General features: G+C 38.4%; 1 protein-coding gene and 1 long non-coding RNA gene across 7 annotated transcripts in view; one reads left to right on the top strand and one right to left on the bottom strand.

The window, feature by feature from the left end:
- EXPH5 (exophilin 5) overlaps window positions 1–18,693 on the bottom strand; it is a 95,419-nt gene that overhangs the window by 23,074 nt on the left and 53,652 nt on the right. For 5 of the 6 annotated variants that reach the window (XM_077113041.1, XM_077113039.1, XM_077113038.1 and 2 more), the window contains 2 exons: window positions 12,278–12,438; window positions 10,888–11,050 (listed from right to left, as the gene is read on the bottom strand). In XM_077113041.1, coding sequence (XP_076969156.1) covers window positions 10,888–11,050; window positions 12,278–12,329 — 215 coding nt within the window. In that variant the 5' untranslated portion in view covers window positions 12,330–12,438. Of the gene's footprint in view, window positions 1–9,861; window positions 10,775–10,887; window positions 11,051–12,277; window positions 12,439–18,693 lie in introns of those variants that run through there. The other variant, XM_077113044.1, reaches the window with a different exon arrangement.
- LOC143644267 (uncharacterized) lies at window positions 10,838–15,086 on the top strand. Its single transcript, XR_013156582.1, has 4 exons — window positions 10,838–11,011; window positions 11,153–11,273; window positions 13,453–13,534; window positions 14,810–15,086. It is a non-coding gene; the product is annotated as an uncharacterized LOC143644267 (long non-coding RNA).

Genomic DNA, 18,693 nt, shown 5'->3' with positions numbered 1-18,693 from the left:
AAGGCAATGATTTTCTTTGTAGAATTGGGCTTAGAGAGAGACGCCACATCTGAACAACAAAGAGTCTTCCTGGAAGCAACTCTTAGGCCTTGTTATGGATAGTCTTAGCTTCTCCCCTACAGAAATAGTTTCAGAAGGGCAAGCCTCAAAATCCTGGGCTTGGCCTATTTTCTTGGGAAACCCTGTACATTTTTTTTTTCCACATGGGCAGGCACCAGGAATCGAACCCGGGTCCAGGGCATGGCAGGCAAGAACTCTGCCTACTGAGCCACCATGGCCCACCCCAACCCTGTACATTTTAACCCTTACTTTCCCATTCCCTATCCCCACCCTGTCCCCTGGTAACCTAAATTCCAGTAGAAAGGATCTAGTTGATTCAGTGATCAAAGTATAGCTCTAACATGAACTAGGACAGAAAGCTCCAGGAAGGCCTGGGATCCTGTCTGTCTCATTTACTCTCATATTACCAATACCTAGCTTAGTGCCTGGCATTCAGTAAATACTTAGTAAATATTTTTGAAAGAAAATAAATAGAACTGGGAATGTAGTTTCTTAACCTGTAACAAGTTGATGTTGGTTTTTTGTATTTGTATTTGTAATCACATACTTATTTGAAGCTTGAAATTGCCATGCTTTATAGTTGAATTATTTTTGTCAACAGACAAACTATTCTGAGCTTCTTCATTGTTCATATTCACATCTTTTGCTAAGTTTGGGGAGTTCTTTATCATTATTTGTTTGACTATTCATTCTGTCCCTTTCTCTCTTTCTTCTCCTTCTGGGACTCCCATAATGCACATATTATTGCACTTGATGGTGTCCCATTGCTATCTTGGGCTATTTTTGCTTTTAATATTTCTTTTTTCTTTCTACTCCTCAGCCTGACTCATTTCAAGGGTGTCGTCTTCTGTCAGCTCCAATCAATAATTCAAACCCTCATGGGTATTTTTTATTTCAGTTATTGTGGTCTTCATATCTAGTAATTCATTTGGTTCCTTTTTAAAATTTATCTCTCTCTACTTAGACTCTCATATTGCTCATTCATTGTTTTCCTGATATCCTTTAGTTCTTTCTTTAAACTACTTCATCTTCTTGAGCATTTAAAAAAATTTATCAACATTTATTAACATGTACATATGTAATATATTTATGATTTTTATATAGTATTCTCATAAGTTTTACATTTCTTCTGTATCTATGGTTAAAACCAATTCTCATTCATTTCACCTGTATTCATAATCTCTAAATTTCCAAGTGAAAAGAAGCTTGTATGAAGACAGGGCTCAAGCGATAATCAACAGACAGCCCTTTAAGATAACTTTCTGCCTCTCCAAAGAAAATATTTCTTCCCTGAATACCATTCCCTTATACATTTTTCCTTTGTGTTTAGTGTGGGCTCCCTTCACTCTCCATAGCTCACCTCTTAAAATATCATATCAGCCCAGTAAAATGTTTTGATAAAACAAAAATAATTCAACTATAAAGCATGGCAATTTCAAGCTTCAAATAAGTATGTGATTACAAATACAAATACAAAAAACCAACATCAACTTGTTACAGGTTAAGAAACTACATTCCCAGTTCTATTTATTTTCTTTCAAAAATATTTACTAAGTATTTACTGAATGCCAGGCACTAAGCTAGGTATTGGTAATACGAGAGTAAATGAGACAGACAGGATCCCAGGCCTTCCTGGAGCTTTCTGTCCTAGTTCATCTTAGAGCTATACTTTGATCACTGAATCAACTAGATCCTTTCTACTGGAATTTTCCAATGCATTGCTATCTTTCTCTCTCTCTCTCTTTTTTTCTAATGATCATGATCATTTCTTAGAACATTTGCATCAGTTCAGAAAAAGAAATAAAAAGACAACAGAAAAAGAAATAAAACAAAAACAGAAAAATATATATATATACATACCATACCCCTTACCCCTCCCTTTCATTGATCACTAGCATTTCAAACTAAATTTATTTTAACATTTGTTCCCCCTATTATTTATTTTCATTCCATATGTTCTACTCATCTGTTGACAAGGTAGATAAAAGAAGCATCATACACATGGTTTTCACAATCACACAGTCACATTGTGAAAGCTATATCATTATATAATCATCATCAAGAAACATGGCTACTGGAAAACAGCTCCACATTTTCAGGCAGTTCCTTCCAGTCTTTCAGTTACATCTTGAATAACAAGGTGATATCTACTTGTGTAAGAATAACCTCCAGGATAACTTCTTGACTCTGGAATCTGTCAGCCATTGACACTTTATCTCATTTCACTTCCCCCTCTTGGTGGAGAAGGTTTTCTCAATCCCTTGATGCTGAGTCTCAGCTCATTCTAGGATTTCTGTCCCGTTGCCAGGAAGGCTCACACTCCTGGGAGTCATGTCCCACATAGACAGGGGGAGGGTGGTGAGTTTGCTTGTTGTGTTGTCTGGAGAGAGAGGCCACCTCTGAGCAACAAAAGAGGCTCTCTTGGGGGTGACTCTTAGGCCTAATTTTAAGTAGGCTTGACTTATCTTTTGTGGGGGTAAGTTTCATATGAACAAACCCCAAGACTGGGGGCTCAGCCTATAGGTTTGGTTGTCCACATTGCTTGTGAGAATATCAAGAATTCAACTTGGGGAAGTTGAATTTTCTCCCTTTCTCACCATTCCCTGAAGGGGACTTTGCAAATACTTTTCCACTCACTGATCAAATCACTCTGGGATCCATCAAAGCATCATGGTGGACAAACTAACAAAATCTCATGTCCTACTCAAGGTTCCACGTACTTATGGTGTTTAACCAAGCTATCTACATAGGTTATATTAGGAAATGCACTAGTCAAAATATAAGTTTTGTACCAAATAAACATTTTTTGCTTTAGTCTCACACATAAATTTAAATTTTAAAATATTAATTACCATCTATTCTCAGCACCCTGTAGTAATGACCTTCCTTTGTTCTTCCTCATGCAAAAACATTTTTAAAATTTGTACTCTCTCTCTCTTTTTTTAAACATTTTTTATTGTGATATATAACATATACACAAAAAAGCAATGTGTTTCAAAGTAAATTTTAACATGTAGTTTTAGAACAGATTTCAGAATTTGGTATGGGTTACAGTGCCACAATTTTAGTTTTTTTCTTCTAGCTACTCCAAGACACTGGAGATTGAAAGAAATATCAATACAATGATTCAGCAGTCATACTCATTTGTTAAATCCTCTTTTCTCTGTTTTAACTCCTGCTTCTCCTTTGACCTTTCTCCCAATCTTTAGGGGTATTTGGGCTATGCTCATTCTCACTTTTTCATGTTGGAAAGAGATGTCAATAATATGAGATAGAAGGATGGAATTAGTTGATGTTCTTGAAGAGGCTGGCCCCTCTGGATTTCAGGACATAATCCTGTAACATTCTTAAGATCTTTTTTTTTAAGGCTATGTTTTGTATGTCCACATTCTTATCTTCTTCCTTGGTGTTTTCTATATTTTTATCCTCTTCCTTTGGACGGGCCATCATTTCCTGTTTCTTTGCTTGTCTTGTACTCTCTTTTGCTCACTTGGGTTTAATCCCTGGTATGTCTGTTTCCTGGTTTTGTAGCCAGTTTGTGACAAGACAGAGATTTCCTTGAGCTACAGCCCTCCTATCAGGAAAGTCTGCTCAAGACAAACGTAGTGTGCAGGGTTTTCCCTGTCTTTCTGGGCCTCTGTCTTGTCCTGGACATCTGCTTGTTAGTTGTGTTGGATTCCCCCCATTTACAGGGATTTGGTTGTCCCTTCTGCTTCCCAGGAGACAGACTTCCTTCTTCCAAGTATTTGAAACTTAAAAGCCTTTGTTCCAGACTGTCCACCTCTATAGTTTTCTACACTCCTTTTGTTGTCCCATAATGCTTCTGTCTGGAGGGCAAATTCTGGGAGAAGGGCCACCTTGGAAAGGACTTTCCTGTTGGTCTTTCCCAGTCAAAATAGGACCAGAGACCATGAAGGGGGTGCAGACCAGCTCCGATGTGCCTGGGGAGGGGATCAGGATGGATGCCAAAATCTTCTTTGAGAGCTCCCCAAAGCTAAGCTTTCTTGGCATACCCAGCAGATGCAGCCCTTCAACTAACTGTTCCCCACAGCCCTGAGGAAGCACTGCATCTTTAAATTCCCACCACCTCCTCCCCTATGTGTGGAAGGTTATAACAATGGGTTGAAATAATGGCTGCCCGGGTCAAAACAACAGCTACCCTCAGAGCCAGGACCCAGAAATCCAAATTAGCTAATCAAAAGCTGTGATCAGTGATTGGCTGTACCCAATCCTGTTCTTAGGGAAGAGTATTTTTATATTCTTTTCTGACACCAGCAGCTAGCTAGGACTGTTCCCCACAGTGGCCTGCTCTGAGGGTGGGGAATGGGCACCAAGAGCCATTGCACAAAGAGAGCGATTTACCATTTTTTTTGTTTGTATGTTTTACCATAATTTATCAGTCTGTTCCTCCAATTTTCCCTAGATGTTGTACAGTGTTCTTCTGGCCTCGGGGATTTCAAAATAGTGAAAGGACTGAGTCCTAGAGCACTCTACCATCTTCCCCAGAAGTCTTCCTTCACTTAACATTTGGACTCCCATTTGCTCTTGTCTAAAGTCCAAATTCTCCTATTCATTTACATGGCCCCACATGATCTAGTCCCTGAATACGTTTCAGCCTCATAACTGACTCTCTGCTATAGTGAAGTTACCACAACTCTGAGCCTATGCACATACTGTTTCTTTGCCTAAAACACTTCTACCACTCTTTGCCTTGATAACCATCTCATTTTTTATGAATCTTTATAATGGTCATTTTCTCTTGGAGAACTTCCCTGAGGCTAGACTTAGTCTAGGATGCATACACCTTGAATGTGCTCTCATAGAATCCAGAACTCCCCCATTTTATCACTATTCTGCTTCTCTATTCATTATATGTGTCCTCACAAGATTAAAAGGCCATGACACCAAAAGCTGTGTCTCATTTGTCCCACTGTATCCTTAGGGCCTGCTAGCATACTGCTGCATGGGGTATTCCTTGAGCAGCATTTGTTAAATAAATGAATGAATAGATTTATTCTTAACCTCATCACATTTGTTCCACATCCTATATTTCTCACCATCATTGTTTCCCCAGTTAGAGTGGAGAGTTCTCCCCTGACTCCTCCTTCTTCAACTACCACATTCAGTTACTAGGTTCTAATGACTCTACATTTTAAATCCTACACAAATTTGCCCCTTTTTTGTCCTCTTCATTGCCTCTACCTTAGTTTAGGCCACTACTGTCTCTACAGTCTTTAACCTGGGCACTCTCACTCTAGTTTTGCCCCCTTAGATGTATTCTTTTTGTTAGCTACAGCAGAGTTTCTCAACCTTAGTACTATTGAAATTCTGGGCTGGATAATTCTTTGTAGTGGTGGTCTGTCCTGTGTGCTGTAGGATGTTTAGCAGCATCCTTGGCCTCTACCTACTAATTGCCAGTAGCACTCCCCCTCCAGTTGTGACAATCAAATATATTTCAGACCTTGCCAAATGTCCTTTGGGGGTGGATAAATCACCCATGGTTGAGAACCACTGAGCTAAAGTGATCTTTCTAAAATGAAAATCTCATGATGTTACTTCCCTGTTCAAAAACCATCAGTGAAAAATATATATACATATGCATATACATACACACAAACACACATATACACACACAGACACACACAGATACACACAGAAATACACCAGAATGTTAGTGTTTATCCAGGTTAGGGGATTATGGTGATTTTTTTCTCTTGTGTTTGAATGATAAGGAAAAGAATATAATTTTAAAAAATGATCGATGGCTGCCCACTGCCTAGTGGATCAAGTCCAAGCTCCTTAGCACTGCCTTGCATATAAGGTGCCCATGTCCTGGACTCTCCCTATCTCTTAACAGTTCTCATCTTATTTTGTGTCATTGAACCTCAGTGACCTAGATGAGTTGCTGCTTTTTCCAGTTTCCACACCTTTGCTTGTGTCATTCCTTCTGACTGGTGCAACCTTCTGACTGAATTGCCTAGCTAAGACCTTTTTAACCTTCAAAAATTATCTCTCCTCTTTCAGGAAGCCTTCTGGATCTCCCAGTCTGGGCTAATGTGTCTCCTATATTTTCTCCCAGCAGAGGTATCATGCATAATCATCAGTTTATTTGGCTGCTTCTCAGATTACAGCTAGTCCACATAGTGTCCCTGTACAAATTATAAAAGGTACCCATTCCTCAAGACCCATTACTGTTGTTTGTCAGAATACTGTCCTACTGAATATACGACTCATTGCAATTATGATGGGATTGGCACTGCCTAGAGTTCTGTGGTATACTTCCTGCCCTACTATATGCAACAATCTGGTCTTCCCTGCTAGGTTATAAGGTGCTCTAGGCAGGAAGTTTCTTTATTTCACTATTTTATCATGGACACTAAACCCAGTGTGTGACCCAGAGTAGACTTTGATAAAAGCCCGATGAATGAATGAAAGGGAAGCTATCACTACTGCTCCTATCACCTATGAAGGAATTTTGACAGTCCCCACCATAGTGGGAATAGTAAAGAGTTAAACTGCAGTGGTTCTCAAACTGGAATGAGTATCAAAATATCCTGGAGAATTTAAAAAGAAATACAGCTCCCTGTGCCCTATTTTCATACCTTCTGAATCAGAATCTCAATATTAAAACCTTAAAATCTGTCATTATTTTTTAAATTGCTGATGAAATTCTAATGATCAACCAGTTCAAATGGAAACCACTGGCCACGCAGATGAAACTCAAAGCCACTCCTCTTGCTGTGCCTCCTCTTAATATCACTGCTACAAAACCTGGGATCACTGAAGGAGCATTTCCAAAGGAAGGGCTTGCTTGCACCTTCAATACAGTTGTCTCTGATTCCTGTTTCTTCTCAACTCAAACACAAGCACCTGTAGAAAGCTGAATGTTGGGCCTCAAGAAGATTTATCCATATCCTAATCCTGGAACTTGCGAATTTTACCTTATTTGAAAAAAGAAGTTTGTAGGTATAATTAAGTTAGGGATTTTGAGAAGAGGAGATAATCCTGGATTATCTGGGTGGGCCCTAAACTGAATGACAAATGTCCTTATAAGAGTGAGGCAGACAGAAGAGGATGAGGCAACATAACCACGGAAGCAGAGACTGGATGATACGGCCACATAAAAAATGTCCACAGCCAGTAGAAACTGAAAGAATCAATGAACAGATTCTCCCCAGGATCCCTCAGAGGGAGTGTGGCTCTGTTGGATCTCAAATTTCTAGCCTCCAGATCTATGAGAGAATAAATTTTTGTTGTTTTAAACTACCTAGTGTAATTTGTTATGGCAGCCCTAGGAAACTAATAAAGCACTACTAAGGAAAGAGAAAGAGAGAACAAACAGGACATTTGGAGAGAGAAAACAAAATCAGGAAAAAAAAATCTACCTTTTTAACTTTCCCAAAGTGGCATTTGAGCTTTTTGCTTACGTAACTGAAGTTGCCTCTGGACAAAGGTATGCCCACCCTATGGATCAGCATATTTGGGCATGTCTGAAGAGAAGCTGGGTGGACCCACCAAGGCTCACTGCGTCACATGGGAAGAAAACCATCCTATAAGACCAGGGTGGGCACGCATACACTCACTGCAGCACAGCAATTGTCATCTAATCACAACCAGGTACTGTGTACTTACAATGCTAGTTGTTAAAGAAGAGAGACAATTTTAAATTGAACATGCAGCCTTCTGAGCTAGTTCTCCCGTACTTTCACTCTATCCTAATCCTTGGGACTGCAATGAATGAAAGAGTAAGAAAAAATACCATATCCGTACACTCTCCCTAATGAAATGGTTACATACGGCTGCACAGCTTTGAGAATCTATGTGGACATGAGGGTAAGTGGCCCCCTTGAGAAGGCAATTTCATTGTGGAGTAAATCAGAGCGTGAAACAGAAAGTGGCAATAGACATTGCCTATTCATAGCGGGGGAGGGCATGATTGGAATAATGGAGGGTCGGGAACAGGAACGTAGCAACTGTAGTTGCCAACTGACAGCCAGTAAGTCTGCATGTGAGATACACTGCTGGGCATTTGCTGAACGATGTGGAACGATGTGAAGGGTATTGATGAAGTGATGGAGTTGCTGAAATTCTGTGGTGAGGGCATATAGTACCATATGTCAGAGTACTATATGCCCCATAACATGGCAGGAGGAAACATGACTTACAGAGAAGTGTTGGAAGAAAGCTAAATCCAATATATAAAATTTTCTGAATTGTCAAAACTGGCTAGCAACACCTAAATTAAAACATGAACAGAAAATTTTTTTTTCCTAGGGTTGAGGCTACAGAGGGTATTGTTCAATCATGTACAAACAAAATTTTTCAAGTCATAATGGGATAATTTGGGAAGTGCATACGTTTAGGAGGAGGAGCAAATCATTTTGAAGCAGAAAGGTAAGACTTTTTGCCTGTTTATAAATTCATGAATTCACTATATTCCCCCCCCCCTTTTTTTAACCCATTGATAATAGGAAATCAAAGCTTCAACGTACCATATACTTTTATTAGCTGGGCCTCTCTAAAGTGAACAAGAATATCTGGTAAAATTATAAAGCTACTTCCATGTGCTTCTGGGCAAGGTTATCGCTTATCAAGTGTTATTTCTTAGTTAAGCCATTGCTTCAAAGAGAAAAAGAAATCTCTCTTAAAATCAAGTCCTTCAGGCTGGACAGAAGGCTGTCCTTTGCATATAGGTGTTGATTCCTTTTTCTGTGACTTGCAAAAGATCCTCTAAACTACCTGGCTGACTTGTTCTCCCTAGCACCATGTGTGACAAAGTCAAGCCCTTGACTGCTCTAGCAAGTAGAAACCTGACTTCTGATTTGTGCAGGATGACTGTGTTCCCTGGAGCCCTTTGTCGGCTCCTCCCTGTGTGCTCACAGGTAAGAAGGAACTCCTGAATCAGATTTTATACTTGGACAATTTGAAGCGAAAGATCAGAAGGGCCAAAGAAAGTTACATTCTTTCTAAGATTAAAGAGCCCCTCGGAATGTATGATACATAATTTATACTACCTGTTATAGTACATCCCTAACCTTAAAAATACACCTCCTCCAACATACATTCAGGATTTATATCAGAATAATTAGGTCACATTCATATTTAAAAATAAAAAGGACATGCTTTTACATTTTATCTTCTGAAACCTCTTATGAGCAAAAAATACACAGTGCCTTCACTATTTTCTGTACCAGCAGAATGACTATGCATTTGCCAATGTGAATGATAATGTTAAAATAAATGTTAAATATTTCCATTTATGTTTTGAAAGTGAAGTGTATTTATCAGATGACAAATTCTGGAAACTGCTAAAGATAAACACACACACACACACACAGAGATACTTCAATGATGAAATTTGTTTCGACTCTGCATGCTGTTATGTGCTTCAGTTCATCTTGTTAAAATAAAGTTACAAGTCATTTTGGTATATAAAAAGGATAGTTATTAACTAAGAGTTATTAACTCTTTTCAAGAGTTTCAAAATTTTCAATTTGGTCTAGAACCAAAACATACGACCCCAAAGAAGTTTATACATCTTTTATCTTCTTTGATCCACTTTTGCAACTTGTAATATGAGCACAGAAATAACTTGTTCATAGACATAACAGGTTTGTCAACTTTTCCCAGTTTACTGATGTTAGATTGTTCAGGTGTATAAAACTCTGTCTTAAAGAAAATCACCAAAAACTAAAATTACGTCACAAGTCCCCACTACACCAAATGTTGTACTTAATTTTAAATGCCCCAAATGAGAAATTACTAGTGTTTCAAATATTTTTACTAAGAGAAGCAACTCACCTATTCGAAGAGTATTTCTTTGCAAGTAACTCTGGTAGGGACAGTCACGTAAATCTACATTTTGTTTAGCTCTTCATCATTTACTCAAAGACAAAAACAGCCTCAGGTGAAAGCTGGGAGTTAAAATCCTTCCATCCACCCAGGAGAGGCGGAGAGGACTCCACAGACCAAAGTCCAGCAGCTTCATCACATGTCTCACCAGCTCTTACCTGCCTATTGTTTTTCAGGGACAGTGACCTCCAAAACCTTTTATTTAGTGCTACACGCACTCTTAATGGTTTTACGACACAGGGAACACACCACGTGCCAAGCCAACACCTTAAGGGGGTGGGAAGCTTTTCAACCAGGAAGATGTGTTGAAAATATTTAGCAGCCAGCTCAACAGCCTTGCTTGTTTTCCACAAAAGAATCCAACAACATGATTCAAGATGAAGTAGTTTATACAGTTCTAAACTGGAAACTATCTGGAATCATGCCTCTTTTGCTCCAATGATTCCCCTCCTTTTCCTTAGGTTTAAATTATGAGCAAACACATTGAAACAGCTGCCCTCAATATTTCTGACGACTATTTTTTTTTTTTCCCTGTTTTGGAATTCTTTTCTACTCTCTTTGCTCACCTCAGAATTACTCTGGTTTAGTCTTTATATTCCATCGCTCCTAGTGATAACAAACATGCCCCTTCCTCCCCCTCCCCAAAGAGGGAGTAGTTTTAACTTAAATATATCTTCACAGCCAAGGTACAGACCAGGCTTTTGGAATGGGAAAGAAACTGTCAGTAACTGTCTCCCAACATGTGAACCATCGGCCACCAACGACACCACCTGGGACCTCTGCAGTTGGTTAGAAGTTGGAGTTTAGGTGAGCTAAGTTTCACAAGGACTTTGTCACTATGGAAGCTAAGTCCTGTTTTCTTAGTTACTATCCAAATATAATTCTAAGAACAAACACATTCTGAACACAAAAGAGGCTGCTAGCCTCTGATATTGGATAACTAGTGAACTGTCAGGTGATCTGAGTTTAGCTTACCCTTTCTGTCTCGGTGATTGAAGCTTTAAAGACGGTTTTCCAGATTTTCTGAATGAGAACAGAGAAGCGAATGATGATCGGAAGTTCAGCCGAGAAGGAACAGATATTGTTTTTTTTTGATTAGGTAGATTTTTATATCTTGATGTTTGTGAGTCCATTGGATCTAAAAGAAGAATTGTAAAAATTTTGCATTGTTAAACGTTGAGGTAAATATACCTCAAAGAACTAAACCTTCATTCTTTTCTCTCTCTCTTCCTCTGCCTAGTCTACAAACTGAGCAGGCATCCCTATATATGAAAGGCTTCAGGAACTAAGAAGAGTCCAGGTCATTTCTTGGGGAGTCCTGTGCTTTGATGGTTCTGCCCAGTTAGAGAAATTCCTCACAGGTACTGGTGAGTCTTTGGATATGCGCTCTGCCCTGCAGTTCTGTAGAATATCTCTCCCCTTAGACCAACTTTGTGAATTTTTCTCAACACTCCTTCCCCCTACCCCTAAGGTGTCAAGGACACCATCCTATTTTCATGTTGCTCTAACCACTTATCCTCCAGAAATTTTTATATTAGTACTTTAAAACCATGGTGAAAGGGACTGTATAACTTTTTATACCTAAGAAAGTAAAGGAAAAGAAAATTAAACCATTTTGAACGTTCCCTATTCCCTCCAAAATCTCTCTCTGTATTTATGTATTTGCTACATAGATGGTTTATATATGTGTATGCATGTAGTTTTTTTGTTTTTTTTTTTAACATGGGCAGGCACCGGGAATCAAACCCAGGTCCTCGGGCATGGCAGGCAAGCATTCTTACCTCCTGAGCCACCGTGGCCCTGCATGTAGTTTTTATGTGTGTGTAATAAAGGGTTATATATGATATCTTTTTATATGATTATTGAAAACTTCTAAAGCATTCCTCCTTTCCCTTCTTCTTCCCTCCCCTTCTCCTTCGTCATCATTCCATTTATTTGCTTACAGCCTTTCGGCTTAGTGCTTTACACATATAATTTCATTTAATTTTAACAACCAGCCTATGAGCTAGGTATTATATCCATTTAAACATGAGAAAATTGAAGCTTATGAAGAATAAATAACTTGAAAAAGTCAGATGGACAGAGGCAGGGTGGGAATTTGAATCCAGGTTTTGTCTGGCCTCAATATCTGTGTTCCCGACTGCTACACTTACCTTGCCTGATTCTAAAAAACATACCCCTGAGACATAATAGTAAAATAATGGATGGCTGTTTTTAGTGTATGCTATATTATAAATCTTTTGTATCTTATGATTTTAGAGTAGCCCTAAAAATGGATTAGTGAAATTAGAGATTCACTTAGCCACTCTCTACAACTATATTATAAGAAAAAAAAACCTTTAAATCTGAATTTTTTTGTTCTTACCATTTTTTGCCATCCCCTTCCTTAGTCTGTATGTAAGTGGTTGTTTTAACATTTGGCTAACGTCTGTTTCATTGCAAAACTTTTTTCTTTGGATTTCTTCAAACCATTCACCAGTCACTCCTTGAAGCCACCGGATATCTCTCTTTGTCTTCTGGAGTTTGCTGAAATAACATAAAAATATTAATGCACTTTTTAAATTCCTGCAATTTTGGTACCATGTGATGGGCTCAACACTACCTAGTATAGTAGCAGTATAAAATCTTAAGTCTAAGGGAACTGGCTGTAGACAGACTTTCCTTTCACCCCCAAATATATATTTTAGCATATATATATATATATATATATATATATATATATATTTTTTTTTTTTTTTTTTTTTTGCATGGGTAGGCACCAGGAATCGAACCCAGGTCTCTGGCATGGCAAGCAAGAACTCAAGTGCACCACATTGCCTGCCCTTAGCTATATTCTTTTTTTTTTTTCATGGGCAGGCACCAGGAATCAAACCTGGGTCTCCAGCATGGCAGGCGAGAATGCTGCCTGCTGAGCCACCATGGCTGGCCCGGCTGTATTCTTTTAATACAATGACAACCTAAAAGTTTTTGCCAGTAGTTAAAATAATCAAGTCATAAAGGCAACCTGGATTGAGCAATATGCTAAAACTTGACCTAATAATCAAATGACACTGAAAGATTCTAGTTCTGATTACTCATTCACTCATTAATCAATGAAATATTTATTGAATCATGTCTTTGTACCAAGTCCTGTTTGGGCAATGGGGATTCAACAAACAGATAGAGTCCATACTTGCCCATCCAGTAGTCAAAGATAAAAGCTAATATGCAGAAAACAAATAGTTGTATGTAATAGTCTTAGATAATGGAATTCTTTAAACACACGCACAAAACAAAAGCCCATGAGTGAACACAGGGCTAATGAATCAGGTAGTAAGTGACAGTGACAGTTTGTTTGGGGGTGGTCAGGCCATCCAGAGCACAAATGTGCCTGTACCACATATCAGACCAGGCTGGAAATTCTATCATTACTTTTTTCTTCTCCTCTGCCCTTTCCCACTTAGTCCTCTTTTGAATGAAAAATGCTGCTCCTAGTCCTCAACAAATCACCCAATGTAATTCATTATTTTTTTCTCAGCTGATCATCTTGTTCTATTTTAGGGGGATCTTGGAACTGTTTGGAAATGAAAGATTCTTAATCCAGAACAAGATGTCTGTGGACTGAGGGAAAAAGAGTGGAAAGGTGAGTTTGAGGAACATGATGACAAATCTCATAAAGTATTGAGTTCCGCATAGCACTGGTGAAAAATTAGGCTTGTTGTTGGATTCCAAGCCTGGGAAGTTCTGCTGTGTACGGAAGTATTTCATGTGACTCAGCAGCCATTTCGTCCTTTATTCAAGGTCTGCTGTGAAGCACAAGTGTTAGGGAAGAGGTGGTGCAAGAAATCTGCAACATGGCAAATTTGGGGTTAAAGGCAATGAACTGAGGTAGATGCAACTCAGGCCCTGCTTGGGGCTATGATACTCTCATTACATAAGGAAGGAAGCCAGAGGTCATCTTGTCCAGACTTGCATCTTGAAAAGCATTAGGCAGCAACTATTATATTCAGCCTACAGAGGCTGCATTGGTGCCTCCCATTTTGTCATTACCACCCCTCCACACCTGGTCACTCCTGTCTCCATTGCTGCTTCCCTTACTAACAGACTAAGAGGCCACATATATCTGCTTCGAACCAATACAGGCCACCTCCAACTTATTAATGCCTGACTTATTAATGTCTTACATTTGTGCACCACCTCTAATTCCTCTGCCCTCCCAAATGGTTGGTTCTCCAACCATCAGCACCATCCTCCTCCACTTCTCCAACACATCCATCTCATTTCAGAGGATAGTCAAGCCACCTAACTCAGGAACTCTCTAAACATAACTTTCATTTATTTATTTTCTAGAGGTTTGATGTAACATTGACTCTGAAAATAAACACAGTTCACTCAGTCCTACCTTGAACACTCATTTTGTGCTAGCACATATATTCATCACTGCCTGTTTCTTTTCCAACTTCTGCCAATGAAATCAGAACTCTCTATTTCCCCATGAATATTCATACATTTTGAAATCTACTCCAGCAAATATATTTTAGAGAAAGAAACCTCCTCCCAAAGGTTAATTTTTTTTATTTGGCACATAGGTTAACTGAACATTCTGCAGTTGCTAAAAATAATTATGCAGACAATGTAAAATCCTGGGAAAATGGATTTGACATAGTATGAAGCAGGAAAAGCAAAATACATTTTATCTGTGATTACAACTATGTAAAAAAAAAGATGCATTCATTTGGACACTCTAGGGAAAATTGAATACCTAATCTCTTAAGGTGGAATAATTATGGCATCATTTATATTTTTAGCTTTTTAATTATGTTTATTCAACAAGTGCAATATGTAGAGCTATTTTTTCCAGTTTTTGAATTGTGAATTTTTATTCATATTGCAATTTTCCATTATAATTTTTTTTCAGAGATGGGAGAAAAATTAAACTTATTTTCACAATCCTGGTGCGATTATTATTGCCCTTTTGGTATGATTTTTCCTCTGCATGTTCAACATGATTGTGATAAAATTATTCAGCAAGCATTTGTGGAAAGTCTCCTACGGTGCAGATGCTGGAATATAATGGCAAGCAGAACAGATATAGTTCCTGCCCTCAACAAATTTACAGTTTAATGGGAGAAAAAGACTTGAATCCAATAATGATAAAGCGTTGGGTGACAAGTAGTGGTAAGCATGATTTATTTGTTCAGCACATGTTTGAGCTCTGGGTAAAGAGCAGTGAACAAGATAAGTCCCTACCCTTGTAGAAATTATACTCTTCTGAGGTGGGAGTAGAAGGCAAACACTAAAAAGAAATAAATAGATGCTATCAGAGCACATAGCAAGGGGACCTGATCTGGGGCAACAGAGAAGAGTCCCCTGAGATGTTATTGGGCTGAGGGCTAAAGATGAGGCAAGAGGCCAGTGGGCAGAGGGGCCTGAATGAGAGCTTTCTGGCAAAGGAGAACAAGAGATAGAGCAACAAAGGCCCCAAGGGAAGAAGCAAGAGACATAAATGAAGTTAGTGTGGCTGGAATGTGGCCATGGAGGAGACTTACCAAAGTGGGGAGAAGACAGACAGCTTATTTAGGGTTGGGTTAAGCCCTTTGGCACTGAAGGCTTAGCAGGGTCTCACAGGATTTCCATTTCCCCCCCCCCCCCCCCGCATGGGCAGGCACCGGGAATTGAACTCGGGTCTCCAGCATGGCAGGCAAGTACTCTGCCACTGTGCCACCGTTGCCCACCCAGGACTTCCATTTTTGAAAGATCATACTAGGTGCAGATGGAAAGAAGATTCCAGGAGGGGATAGGTGACCAGTTCTAGGAGAGAGATGTGTTTGCTTGGGCCGGGAAAGTCGTGTTCACCGCTAGAGAAAAGTGGATGGAGTCAGAGCTATTTAGGGGTAAAACTGACCCCTAAGTGTCCACCAAGTGATGGGGTAATCTTGCAGAGTTAGGGACAGAGATACATCAAGACTGTTAGACTTCTGATTTACACAAGTGCATGGAGGATCCATTCATAGACATAGTGCATATACAATTTTTTTCTAAAGCACTTTTAACATTACTCATCTTTGGAACAATCATTAAATATTTCATAATTTTTCAAGCTAGTATGTTTTCTATGATTTATCATGTCCTGGTGTTGGACAGTGAGATATTCCCTTATATATATAATGGACATTATTGTATATTTTCTATTTTTATACTGTGTCCAACAGAAAGTGAAATACAATTATTGAGCCATACTGTCAAAATTATTTTGTGATTTTTTTTTTTACACAGGTTACAAAAATACTTTTCAAAATGTATCAATTTTACTCATGTCAGCTATATAGAAAATGGCCACTAGGCATCCCTGGAAGAGTTTTTTTTCAATTTAATATTTTAAAGGTACAATTTTTATAACTGTGGGTAGTTTGTAAAAATAATTGCTACTTTCTTTAATAAATAAGCTATGCATTTCTTTCATAAGTAGTGAAGTTTGAGCACTTTCCCGTATATCTGTTTACTAATTATATTTTGTGTTTGCACTTGTATGTTTTGTCATTTTTATGAATCAGTGCTTCAGAGTTTTTCACTGGAATCAGCCATGTTTAATAAAAATATTAACTCATTATTTCTTGCATTTGCACTATCTCCCCCTTTTTAATTTTATTTTGACTAAACTTTGAATATTGGACCATAGTAACCTCATTCTGGCTAAGACTAGAGTAAGTAGAACATAATTCAATTTTAGATATGCTTATGCTAATATTTGTCTCCTGAAGACAATGATAAATGAAATGCAAACAGTAGCTTCATGAAGATCAAGAAAGAGGCAGGGTTTTGAAGAAATTCAAATTTCAATTTAAATTTTTTGTAAAGAGGAAATATTTCAATGATGAACCTGTTGATAGTTGTTGGGACAGTGGGTGGAACTTTTACAGCTACAAGCCAGAAAATTCAAGGCGTATGTGGTAAAAAATGACATTGTTTTTGCCTCTAATGAAGGAAGCAAAACAGAAATTGTTCTGGCCTTTGAAATAAAGTGATCCAGGAAAGGAAACTACGATGACATAAAAGTCAAAATCCTCTGGGTACCTGTAACTTATCTCATTAGCCTTATACAGCCAAGGGTGTTGTGTACTATAAAATAAATACAGTTTATACATTTATAAAGGCTGACTGATATTCCTGTACTCAAAAGAACCCAATGAACATAAATCAATGGTTAAGACCCATGCATTTATTTAATATCAAGTGAGCTCAGCATTGGCAGGAAAGAAAACATTCTGAACACTGCAGGTGTGCAGTGATGTGAAACTTAAGAGCAGTGTTTTATGCCGTGGCTAGCCTCAGTTTGACATATACAGCAGTTCTTTGTAAGTTGATTTCAACTAAGTTTATAACCAACCTGCATTGAGCTATTTGTGTTCTTTATTGGTTTGTTATAACTCATTCAGGCATTTACAGAGTATAGTTCATTTTTGCCAATGCAAAGAACCTCAGGATTACAAATAATATATATACAGGTAAATTGCAAGTACGCAGCTTGGTTAATTAGTCCAGGTTGACTTAACATATCACAAGGGATGGTTGTCTATATTTCTAATTAGTTTTATCCCCAGGATGATTAGCTTAATTAAATTAAATCAAATCTATTTTGCTGAACTATAGGCTTAGTTCTCTGTTTCAAGTCAAAATGCCTTTTATTCACATGAAGCTTAGTTTGTTGAGGGCTGCCTTGGATTCCACCAAAACAACTCCTGAAGAAGTCTCCTTTTAGGTGTCTCCTCCTGGGTTAAATTTCCTTTTCGTTTTCCAGCCCTTAGTTAAAGTATCCCACTTCTCCTCTCCTCTCCTTTGTCTTTCCTGATTATGCCCTTACTGACCTTTGCTATTTATTTTTCTTTGTTCACCTTTATTCTAAGCAAGTCTTTCACCTCACCTTTATGTCCATGACTAATTGTTTACTAGCCATTTAGAAGTTCAGTAAATGATAGTTCTGTATTTATCTCCCATTGTTTGGCTCTACTTGTGTGCTTTTTTTTTTTTTGAAGAATGATCAAAAACAAATCTTTATTTGTTATAACTGTATAAATGTGACCCATGTGTCCACCACTAGTTTTTTCAAAAAGAAACATGCTATGAATAAGCAAACTACATTTGCCCACTGATGTGTATGGACTCCCTAGATGTCTCGTTGGGATTAATTACAGACCACTCACAGTAAAACATTTTTAGTATAAAGTGTAGCATGATGTTAAGCCATTTTAGCTTTTGCACATACATGTTGCACTTCTAGTTGATAATGCAGAAAAATTTGCAGTATTACACTGTTAAGCTAGGTTGCATCCATCATTTTAAATAGCATCAATGTCAATGTCATCATCCTTGCTGTCAGACTTCTCTTGTATTCTTTTGAGGTGCCATCACATAGTGGAAAACTGGAATAGGGTCAGGTTCTAGCTGGGTGATCTTGGCCAAATATTCAACACTCTTGGCTTTACCATTTGCAAAACAGGGTTAGATGTTGTGGTAGGTTGTTTGCAAAGAAGAAGGCCTAAGATATTTTTCTTATCCTTGATGATGTATTCCTTTTCAACGGGACTTTGCTACTCTTCCCAAAAAGAGATGAAGTCTCTTTAATCTGCGCTGACCTTGGATTTGCTTTGACCCATAGAATGTTACGGAAGTGAAACTGTGAGACTTCTGAGCCTAGATCTCAATAGCCTTGTAGCTTCTGCTCTCTCCCTCTTGGAACCTTGAGATCTCCATGTAACGAAGCTGAGGCTAGCCTCCTGGAGGATGGAAAAAGTCACAGCTGAG

This window comes from Tamandua tetradactyla, chromosome 8 (assembly GCF_023851605.1).
Source record: "Tamandua tetradactyla isolate mTamTet1 chromosome 8, mTamTet1.pri, whole genome shotgun sequence".
In the NCBI taxonomy this organism is placed as follows: Eukaryota; Metazoa; Chordata; class Mammalia; order Pilosa; family Myrmecophagidae; genus Tamandua; species Tamandua tetradactyla.
Note: the sequence above shows the minus strand (reverse complement) of the source record. Positions and strands in the feature narration are given on the sequence as shown.